General features: G+C 38.0%; 1 protein-coding gene across 1 annotated transcript in view; it reads right to left on the bottom strand.

The window, feature by feature from the left end:
• The window catches only part of LOC5516438 (ubiquitin carboxyl-terminal hydrolase 19), a 29733-nt gene extending 17584 nt beyond the window's left edge, over nucleotides 1-12149 (bottom strand). Inside the window, exons 1-9 of the mRNA XM_048733419.1 lie at nucleotides 11784-12149; nucleotides 10217-10272; nucleotides 9654-9757; nucleotides 9308-9379; nucleotides 8159-8274; nucleotides 7535-8014; nucleotides 1621-1754; nucleotides 1013-1105; nucleotides 410-697 (exon numbers count right to left, since the gene is read on the bottom strand). Of these exons, the coding sequence (XP_048589376.1) occupies nucleotides 410-697; nucleotides 1013-1105; nucleotides 1621-1754; nucleotides 7535-8014; nucleotides 8159-8274; nucleotides 9308-9379; nucleotides 9654-9757; nucleotides 10217-10272; nucleotides 11784-11886 (1446 nt within the window). The 5' untranslated portion in view covers nucleotides 11887-12149. The remainder of the gene's footprint in view (nucleotides 1-409; nucleotides 698-1012; nucleotides 1106-1620; nucleotides 1755-7534; nucleotides 8015-8158; nucleotides 8275-9307; nucleotides 9380-9653; nucleotides 9758-10216; nucleotides 10273-11783) is intronic.
• Nucleotides 12150-12436: the final 287 nt, after the last annotated feature.

Here is a 12436-nt window from a genome sequence, read left to right as displayed (position 1 = left end):
AGGGGAGGGTGGGTGTGAGAGGTGTACAAGGGGGTGTCTAGGAGAGGGTGGGTGTGAGAGGTGTACAAGGGTGTGGCTAAGAGAGGGTGGGTGTGAGAGGTGTACAAGGGTGTGGCTAGGGGAAGGTGGTTGTGAGGGGTGTTCAAGGGTGTGGCTAGGAGTGGGTGTGAGAGGTGTACAAGGGTGTGGCTAGGAGAGGGTGCGTTTGAGGGGAATCTTTAATTAAGCTCCTTAACAAGAACACAACTGTGTTACTCTGATTATCATGTTGTACAAAACGATATGTTGCACACAAAAGGTATGAGAGTTTTGGAGATCTAAATCCCTCTTATGCTGAGCTTTTCTGCAAACAAATAACTAGATAAATTGGGCTATTTTCTCAATGTTTTTAAAAGGTTTTCAGGTTTACCTTAAGGGGCATTCTGGAAGTGTCCTTGAAGAACACCACCACTTTCAGCAACTTGTTCTCCTTGGGCAGAGGCACAGACAAGTTCATGAATGGGTCGTACTTGATGGAGATAGTCTTGCACACCGGACATGTTAGCTTGGATTTCAGCTGACCCTGAAACATGTCCACGATAATGGAGTCATTTCGGCTCCTGTGCCGTCGCCACGCCTCATTTGCCACCTCATGGTCTGGTTTGCCAGCACCTTCGACCTCTTCAGTGTATGGTTTCTTCAGAACACGGTTCAAGTCCTAGAAAGCATGATTTTTAAGGTTAGTGTGATCTTGGTTGAATAAATGACAAGTGAATGATCATTTTATTGTCATAGCATGTACCTGATCAGCCATTACAGAGGTTTTCAAAGTATTAGATATAAGAGACTTAGATACTATCTTTCAGATGGTCCCATGGTCCTATTTGATTTCAAGGACGAAAATTGCATGGCAATTTGAACTATTTTGTGTGTGATTTCTGGTTGAAAAATGCCCAAAAATGTAAAAAAAAATATTTTAATCCTGATCTCTAAAACTTGTTAAGACAAGTGCATAAGTTTACTAGTTGTTTACCTCATGCAAACCATCAAGCAAAAACGCCATGAACTCTTGAGCATCTTGCTGCATGAACCCCCTAAACTGGCAGATTTTTTCTCCAATAATGGTCTGAAAATGAAATGAAAAATAAACATTGCAGACATATCTGACTTCACTGTTAAACTCTAGAAAAGTCCCAATGAACATTTGTATAATGTTTGTCAATTATGACCAAACTTCATCATTAGATCGGCCCCAAAGCTAGTTAGTGTTAAACCAAACAGCTTTTGATGAGTCTTTCATCACTTTCTTTGTGGCTTATAGAATGTAGTCCAATATCAGAAGCCACAAATTGTTTAGAAACCACAAAATACAGCATCCTCCCAAATCAGGAATGAGAGTGGTATAATAGCTTGTCGGGGCAGGCTTTGTCTTCTAAGCAAGAGGTTTGTCCCAAGGTCAGGTAAGGTGTAACAAACCCTGGCTCTCTACATCGGGGACAGTGAATCCCTTGTCTCTTTAGAAAAGGAGATGGAGGGTCTATATCTACAATAAGCCACAAGCTAAAAACATTGACACATTTTAAAATAAAGCTGTAGTTATCATTATTTCCAACATTGTTATTCATGGACTACTTGATTCACCTTGAGTTTCTGAGGTGGGATAGACCTTGATCTTCCAGACCAGATGTTCTTCAACAAGTTGCCAAAGATCACTGCCAGCTTGCCACCAAAACTTAGTGGATTATCAGCATTTAGTTCTGATTTGTAATCTCCACCTACAGCAACAAAAAAAAAAAAAAAAAAAAAAAAAGCGGGAGAGAAATAAGCCTCATCCTTTATTTTCTCATCTCTTATCAGCTAAATTGAACACTGCATTTTAGTGAATTCATTTGTGTTCAAACCCTGATCCCTATGATTCTTACAGTGTGCTCCTATGATCCTTATGACCCCATGATTATTATGATCCTATGATCCTTATGACCCCATGATTATTATGATCCTATGATCATTATGACCCCATGATTATTATGATCCTATGATCCTTATGACCCCATGATTATTATGATCCTTTGATCCTTATGACCCCATGATTATTATGATCCTATGATCCTTATGACCCCATGATTATTATGATCCTATGATCATTATGACCCCATGATTATTATGATCCTATGATCCTTATGACCCCATGATTATTATGATCCTATGATCCTTATGACCCCATGATTATTATGATCCTATGATCATTATGACCCCATGATTATTATAATCCTATGATCCTTATGACCCCATGATTATTATGATCCTATGATCATTATGACCCCATGATTATTATGATCCTTTGATCCTTATGACCCCATGATTATTATGATCCTATTTATTATGATCCTATGATCCTTATGACCCCATGACTATTATGATCCTATGATCCTTATGACCCCATGATTATTATGATCCTATGATCCTTATGACCCCATGATAATTATGATCCTATGATCCTTATGACCCCATGATTATTATGATCCTATGATCCTCATGACCCCATGATAATTATGATCCTATGATCATTATGACCCCATGATTATTATGATCCTATGATCCTTATGACCCCATGATTATTATGATCCTATGATCCTTATGACCCCATGATAATTATGATCCTATGATCATTATGACCCCATGATTATTATGATCCTATGATCCTTATGACCCCATGATTATCATGATCCTATGATCCTTATGACCCCATGATTATTATGATCCTTTGATCGTTATGACCCCATGATTATTATGATCCTTTGATCCTTATGACCCCATGATTATTATGATCCTTTGATCATTATGACCCCATGATTATCATGATCTTTTGATCATTATGACCCCATGATTATTATGATCCTATGATCCTTATGACCCCATGATTATCATGATCCTATGATCCTTATGACCCCATGATTATTATGATCCTATGACCCTTATGACCCCATGATTATTATGATCCTATGATCCTTATGACCCCATGATTATTATGATCCTATGATCCTTATGACCCCATGATAATTATGATCCTATGATCATTATGACCCCATGATTATTATGATCCTATGATCCTTATGACCCCATGATTATTATGATCCTTTGATCCTTATGACCCCATGATTATTATGATCCTATGATCCTTATGACCCCATGATTATTATGATCCTATGATCATTATGACCCCATGATTATTATGATCCTATGATCATTATGACCCCATGATTATTATGATCCTATGATCCTTATGACCCCATGATTATTATGATCCTATGATCCTTATGACCCCATGATTATTATAATCCTATGATCCTTATGACCCCATGATTATTATGATCCTATGATCATTATGACCCCATCATTATTATGATCCTTTGATCCTTATGACCCTATGATTATTATGATCCTATGATCCTTATGACCCCATGATTATTATGATCCTATGATCCTTATGACCCCAGGATTATTATGATCCTATGATCCTTATGACCCCATGATTATTATGATCCTATGATCCTTATGACCCCATGATTATTATGATCCTTTGATCATTATGACCCCATGATAATCATGATCCTTTGATCCTTATGACCCCATGATTATCATGATCCTATGATCCTTATGACCCCATGATTATCATGATTCTATGATCCTTATGACCCCATGATAATTATGATCCTATGATCATTATGACCCCATGATTATTATGATCCTATGATCCTTATGACCCCATGATTATTATGATCCTATGATCCTTATGACCCCATGATAATTATGATCCTATGATCATTATGACCCTATGATTATTATGATCCTATGATCCTTATGACCCCATGATTATCATGATCCTTTGATCCTATTACCCCATGATTATTATGATCCTTTGATCATTATGACCCCATGATTATTATGATCCTTTGATCCTTATGACCCCATGATTATTATGATCCTATGATCCTTATGACCCCATGATTATCATGATCCTTTGATCATTATGACCCCATGATTATTATGATCCTATGATCCTTATGACCCCATGATTATTATGATCCTATGATCCTTATGACCCCATGATTATCATGATCCTATGATCCTTATGACCCCATGATTATCATGATCCTATGATCCTTATGACCCCATGATTATTATGATCCTATGATCATTATGACCCCATGATTATTATGATCCTATGATCCTTATGACCCCAGGATTATTATGATCCTATGATCCTTATGACCCCATGATTATTATGATCCTTTGATCCTTATGACCCCATGATTATTATGATCCTTTGATCCTTATGACCCCATGATTATTATGATCCTAAGATCCTTATGACCCCATGATTATTATGATCCTATGATCCTTATGACCCCATGATTATCATGATCCTATGATCCTTATGACCCCATGATTATCATGATCCTATGATCCTTATGACCCCATGATTATTATGATCCTATGATCATTATGACCCCATGATTATTATGATCCTATGATCCTTATGACCCCAGGATTATTATGATCCTATGATCCTTATGACCCCATGATTATTATGATCCTTTGATCCTTATGACCCCATGATTATTATGATCCTATGATCCTTATGACCCCATGATTATTATGATCCTATGATCCTTATGACCCCATGATTATTATGATCCTATGATCATTATGACCCCATGATTATTATGATCCTTTGATCATTATGACCCCATGATTATTATGATCCTATGATCCTTATGACCCCATGATTATTATGATCCTATGATCCTTATGACCCCATGATTATTATGATCCTATGATCCTTATGACCCCATGATTATTATGATCCTATGATCCTTATGACCCCATGATTATTATAATCCTATGATCCTTATGACCCCATGATTATTATGATCCTATGATCATTATGACCCCATGATTATTATGATCCTTTGATCCTTATGACCCCATGATTATTATGATCCTATGATCCTTATGACCCCATGATTATTATGATCCTATGATCCTTATTACCCCATGATAATTATGATCCTATGATCCTTATGACCCCATGATTATTATGATCCTATGATCCTTATGACCCCATGATTATTATGATCCTTTGATCATTATGACCCCATGATTATTATGATCCTTTGATCCTTATGACCCCATGATTATCATGATCCTATGATCCTTATGACCCCATGATTATCATGATCCTATGATCCTTATGACCCCATGATTATCATGATCCTATGATCCTTATGACCCCTTGATTATCATGATCCTATGATCCTTATGACCCCATGATTATTATGATCCTATGATCCTTATGACCCCATGATTATTATGATCCTATGATCCTTATGACCCCATGATTATTATGATCCTTTGATCCTTATGACCCCAGGATTATTATGATCCTATGATCCTTATGACCCCATGATTATTATGATCCTTTGATCCTTATGACCTCATGATTATTATGATCCTTTGATCATTATGACCCCATGATTATTATGATCCTATGATCATTATGACCCCATGATTATTATGATCCTATGATCATTATGACCCCATGATTATTATGATCCTATGACCCTTATGACCCCATGATTATCATGATCCTATGATCCTTATGACCCCATGATTATTATGATCCTTTGATCCTTATGACCCCAGGATTATTATGATCCTATGATCCTTATGACCCCACGATTATTATGATCCTTTGATCCTTATGACCCCATGATTATTATGATCCTATGATCCTTATGACCCCATGATTATTATGATCCTATGATCCTTATGACCCCATGATTATTATGATCCTTTGATCATTATGACCCCATGATAATTATGATCCTATGATCCTTATGACCCCATGATTATTATGATCCTATGATCCTTATGACCCCATGATTATTATGATCCTTTGATCCTTATGACCCCAGGATTATTATGATCCTATGATCCTTATGACCCCATGATTATTATGATCCTTTGATCCTTATGACCCCATGATTATTATGATCCTATGATCCTTATGACCCCATGATTATTATGATCCTATGATCCTTATGACCCCATGATTATTATGATCCTTTGATCATTATGACCCCATGATTATTATGATCCTTTGATCCTTATGACCCCATGATTATTATGATCCTTTGATCCTGATGACCCCATGATTATTATGATCCTATCATCCTTATGACCCCATGATTATTATGATCCTATGATCATTATGACCCCATGATTATCATGATCCTATGATCATTATGACCCCATGATTATTATGATCCTATGATCCTTATGACCCCAGGATTATTATGATCCTATGATCCTTATGACCCCATGATTATTATGATCCTTTGATCCTTATGACCCCATGATTATTATGATCCTATGATCCTTATGACCCCATGATTATTATGATCCTATGATCCTTATGACCCCATGATTATTATGATCCTATGATCCTTATGACCCCATGATAATTATGATCCTATGATCATTATGACCCCATGATTATTATGATCCTATGATCCTTATGACCTCATGATTATTATGATCCTATGATCCTTATGACCCCATGATAATTATGATCCTATGATCCTTATGACCCCATGATTATTATGATCCTATGATCCTTATGACCCCATGATTATCATGATCCTTTGATCCTTATGACCCCATGATTATTATGATCCTTTGATCATTATGACCCCATGATTATTATGATCCTTTGATCCTTATGACCCCATGATTATTATGATCCTATGATCATTATGACCCCATGATTATCATGATCCTTTGATCATTATGACCCCATGATTATTATGATCCTATGATCCTTATGACCCCATGATTATCATGATCCTATGATCCTTATGACCCCATGATTATTATGATCCTATGATCATTATGACCCCATGATTATTATGATCCTTTGATCCTTATGACCCCAGGATTATTATGATCCTATGATCCTTATGACCCCATGATTATTATGATCCTTTGATCCTTATGACCCCATGATTATTATGATCCTATGATCCTTATGACCCCATGATTATTATGATCCTATGATCCTTATGACCCCATGATTATTATGATCCTTTGATCATTATGACCCCATGATTATTATGATCCTTTGATCCTTATGACCCCATGATTATTATGATCCTTTGATCCTTATGACCCCATGATTATTATGATCCTATGATCCTTATGACCCCATGATTATTATGATCCTATGATCATTATGACCCCATGATTATCATGATCCTATGATCCTTATGACCCCATGATTATTATGATCCTATGAACATTATGACCCCATGATTATTATGATCCTATGATCCTTATGACCCCATGATTATTATGATCCTATGATCATTATGACCCCATGATTATCATGATCCTTTGAGCCTTATGATCCTTGGATCTGTAAGCATGATGGCAGGGGGGTCCACTTTATGTAGGTGGCAGTGAGAGCATAGTATTATTGCTAGAAATCACTCACTTAAAAAGTAATCTCTCAGGTGTCTTGAATTTGCCAGGCACTGTACAATGGAGTTCAAATAACATGTATTTCCAAGGTTGTCAAGCCCAGTAAACCCTGGCTTAACCTCAAGCTCAGATGACACCTTGATGGTGCTTATGCCATTATCTGCGGCAGACTTGATGGCTTCAGAAAACCCCACCTGGCCTTGGTGGCTACCTCCCTTCACTGCCTCCTTTGAAGCACTTGGTTTCGCAGGAGGAGGAGGGGGAGGGGGAGGGGGAGGGGGAGGAGGAGAGGGATGGCTGTTTGAAGATGATTCACTCAGGGGGAAAGAGCCATTGCACATTTGAGGGTCCGCCGTGCCTGTATAAGGTGAATGAGTCCCATTAACAGCAAACCCATTGTGCTCTCCATTCACTGCACTGGCAGCTCTTGGAGAAGATTCTGGTTTTACTGATGTGAATTGTTTGGTCATCCCAGCAGCAGCAGGTGATAGTCCTAGAGAGACCAGATACAGCAATTACTCAACAGCTTTCCAGGATTCATGTGAAGTTTACCACTTCATAGCACAAAAATATTGTGAGAACACTTGGTGAAGCATAAAAAAGAGCTCTATAAAAAGACTAATAGAGTCAAGCAAACCTGGAAAGTTTGGTAGTTCTAGTGATCCCCAGCGACCAGGAGCCTTTTTCTTCAGGTTGACTTCTAGCATGTGGGTGAGGATCTTGAATGAGCAGTTTGCAATGTCGATGGCATGCCTTAAAACAATATGATACACTTAAAGGATATACTTAGAAGGGCCTTCTAAGTATAAAGGAGGGGAGGTACAGCCATTAGGAGGGATGGGGTATAGGTCTTAGGGGGGGGGGGGGGGGGTTATAGTAGTAAGGGGAAGGGGAAATAGTCTTTTGGGAGGAGGGGTATAGTCCTTAGTGGGGAGGGGGAATAGTCCTTAGGGAGGAGGAGTATAGTCCTTAGGGGGGGGGGGGGTATAGTTGTTATGGGGAGAGGTATAGTCCTTAGGAGGAAGGGGGTATAGTAGTTAGAAGGGGTATAGTCCTTAGTGGGGAGGGGGTATAGTAGTTATGGGGAGAGGTATAGTCCTTAGGGGGGAGAGGGTATAGTAGTTATGGGGAGAGGTATAGTCCTTAGGGGGGAGGGGGTATAGTCCTTAGTGGGGAGGGGGAATAGTCTTTAGGGAGGAGGGGTATAGTCCTTAGGGGGGAGGGGGTATAGTAGTTATGGGGAGAGGTATAGTCCTTAGGGGGGAGGGGGTATGGTCTTTAGGGAGGAGGGGGTATAGTAGTTAGGGGAGGGGTATAGTCCTTAGGGGGAAGGGGGTATAGTAGTTAGAAGGGGTATAGTCCTTAGTGGGGAGGGGGTATAGTAGTTAGGGGGAGGGGTATAGTCCTTAGGGGGGAGGGGGTATAGTAGTTAGGGGGAGGGTGTATAGTCTATAGGGAGTCGGGGATACAGTAAAGTAGTTAGGGAGGAGGGGGTATTTTTCTTAGGCGGAGGTGTATTGTCCTTAGGGTGGAGGTAGTATAGTAGCGAGGGGGAAGGGTATATTCTGTAAGGGGGTAGGGGGTCCAGTCCTTAGGGAGAAGCAGGATTAGTCCTTGAGGGGTGTGGGTATAGTCCATATTCTTCAATTTTGTTGTGAATAGTTCATATTCTTCTACTTTTCTTGCTGCTTTGTCTGTTAAATAGAGTGCCTCCACCAAGCCAATTATATCAATTATTATTATATCAGTATTAATATTTGTAATATCATAATAGTATTTTAATTACCTCAGTTTGATGTTCCAGCAAAATATTGTGTTGGAAGTTGACCCTTGGTGCAGCTTGAGGAACTCTGCATGACTAACAATAAAATATGGATCAATTTGTACATCCAAAAACATTGGCTCGTCTCGCTATTTGCCATTTTTTGGCTTTCAGGACCATCACTTTTCACTTCTGATAGGCTATTACTTATAACCTACTAGTACAGTCAACCAATCAGAATGCACAATGGATAATTGGCCACTAGTACAATATGAGATTCGTTAGTACTGCACAGCTTCTGATTTTGTACATACAGTACCATAGGGTATAAAGTGATTCATAATGCAAAATTTAACAGGAAAGTACAAACCTTGTGGCAAATTTCAATTGGAGCTCATTTTCAAACAAGCCAACATCTAGCACCTCCTTGTTCAGTTGGCGCACGTAGATGTGGATTGTTAAGAGATCTTTTGCCTGCATGTAAGCAACAAAATGTCACAAATGTTTGAATAGGGATCAAGTTTGGAATTCTGTAACTGTACACCTCGACAACATATCAACAATGGCAGGAAACAGAGGGGTCCAGGAGGGGAGTCAAAGCAAGAATTTCAAGGAAAGGGGATTCATTGATGTCTTCTGAGTTTTCTTAAATTTTTTCATATGCCATGACATATGCTCATTAATTTTCTTTACAGAATGGGATTGAATTGACTAATATTTGTTTAAAAATCCTTTGATATGCATGTAGTTACCATACAGTACCTCAATTCTTAATCAATCAATAGATCGATCAATCAATTATAATAGATTTCATTTTTAGAGGGTAAACATATTAACCTTGTACATGTACGAAATGTCTGTTGTGATAATATAAGTAATAAATAATCTTAAGGGCATAGCAATATATTATTTACCATAAATTAAAGTAATCACCTGTTCAAACCAGTCATGCTTGATAAACTGCAGTTGAACCAACTGCTCTTCAACACCTAGAAATAAAGTATAATCGCAGATTAAGCATGAAACTTTTTGGAGGATTTTTTTTATCTCCACTTTTTCTAAGCAAGCTGCTTGAATTAGGTGGTGTCAGATTACATTAAAACCATGTTTTAATAGATATATTTTTATTTTACTCTTATTTAATTGACTTTGCCTCAAATCGCATGGTTACCACAACAGCAGTGCAATTTACTGCATTGGCCTTTAAAAAAACTTTATCATTATTATAATATGATAAAAAGACTAATATAACCAGTTACAGTACAAGTGAGACTACAACAGCAATTACACTTAAAGCAGCATTGTTACCAGTTTACTTCCGGTCGATTACGTAAGAATCTCCGATGATTTTTAACGGCAAACACGAAAAAGATTTCAAAATATAGAAATCAGTGTGTCTATTGGAAGTTTCTTTGAGGATGTGACTGCTAATTTAGAGCGGATGGCCTGTTAAATATTTTGGATTTGAATAGATTCTTTTGTCTTTTAACGGTTGAGGTTTCCGTCGGACTTCTGGAAGTGAACTGGTGACAATGCGGCTTTAAGACAGACAGTTTTGTACACAAGTACACAGATCTTCTGCGTAGTGAAAATTAGGGGCATTGTTTTAAAATCAAGGTGTTCTCATTGAGCTGGTGCAGCTAGAGCTGTGCTCAACAATAACTATAGTCATGTGTCGGCATATGGATAAAAGGTGCGAGTCTCCCAAAATGTAGTAGGACTGACGAATCCAGGTTTTACTAGGGAGGGGAGGGTGCAGTAACGGGTATTATAAGAAAAAGGATAGTATTCAACGATCCTTCAGTACGAATCGTAATTGTATATTTTGTCGTACTTCAATATTCAACAACAAAAACAAAGTTAATTTGCTTGTTTTCTGAAATGTCTTATAAGTGAATCTCTGAAAATATAAGTGAATTAAAAAAATTGACATGTGAAATGACATGTAGACGACTGATGCAAAAACATTACAACCTGACAACAGTAAAACATATGGGGAGTAATCTTGATTCAAGTTTTTTAATTATGTGACAGTTTTCCGTCTGTTGCCATGTTATTTATTACTTTCACTGTATTGATAACTTTAAGTGAGCCACGTGGTTTTAAACTATATCCCAAAAATAATAACACAAAACATGCCAGTAAAAAGAGCTATGCAAAAAGCTTGACATATATACACAAATACAATATCATCAACAAGTAATTTAAACCTTAAACGTATCATTTTTGATCGGCCCATGGTCATTTACATCCTAAATAGATCTGCCCTTGGCCATATGACCTTCATCAGGCACATGTACCTGAGTTAAATCTCTCTCTTCACGAAATTGTGACTAAGATGCGAAAGCGAGGCTACAAGTCATTCCTTTTATATTTATTACTGGGACGATCAGGCATAACCTTTGTATTAATAAAACAACATAAGCTTAAAATGAGCGATTTTACCAGAAATTAAAAGTCAGTTCTCAATCTAAGATTGACTAGGTGTTGTACGACTCACCGTTTTTCTGTTCGCTTTCTTGTTCTTGCTCTGGGTCCATTTTACTAGTTTTAGCCTGAGTTTCGTTGTCTTTGTGTTGTGAATGAAGGCATTTGATCGCCATATTTCCACAACACAATCGTTTTCGATTCAACACGGGGTCCTCGTTGTCCTCCGAGCCCGTCGTCTTGAAATCGAACTTTGGTAGGATATATTATCTTACCTTCTTCTATATGTCTTTTTACACAAGCTATTATGCCTCTTTAATTTATATCTAGAGTCTTAAATTGTCAAGTTTAAAAGACAAATATATTTTTCTGTTTTTGTCTTGTCAAGAAAAATTTCAGTGGATTATTTGAGCCCGTGACATCATCGCCGGCCAGCAGAAAGGACCTACGAACGCATGCGTCGGGTTTGGACCTTTACTATCGGGCTTCCTGTGTTATGCTGAGCTGAGTAAATGTAGTCTGTGAAGCTGGCTGTTGTTGTGTTATGCCTGGTTTTGAGGGGTGGGGGGTGGGGGGGGGAAGGTCTGCCCATCGTCTTTCTTTAGGGGTCAAAATTGGGCCTCAGGTATTTTGTAGGGAGTATCTGAGAGAAAATTGGCGTTTCTATATATTTCTATTAGAAAAAAATAGAATCAAAAAGCCCAAACTGTCGCGATCTCGTACCAG

This window comes from Nematostella vectensis, chromosome 10, assembly GCF_932526225.1.
Source record: "Nematostella vectensis chromosome 10, jaNemVect1.1, whole genome shotgun sequence".
Taxonomy (NCBI): domain Eukaryota; kingdom Metazoa; phylum Cnidaria; class Anthozoa; order Actiniaria; family Edwardsiidae; genus Nematostella; species Nematostella vectensis.
Note: the sequence above shows the minus strand (reverse complement) of the source record. Positions and strands in the feature narration are given on the sequence as shown.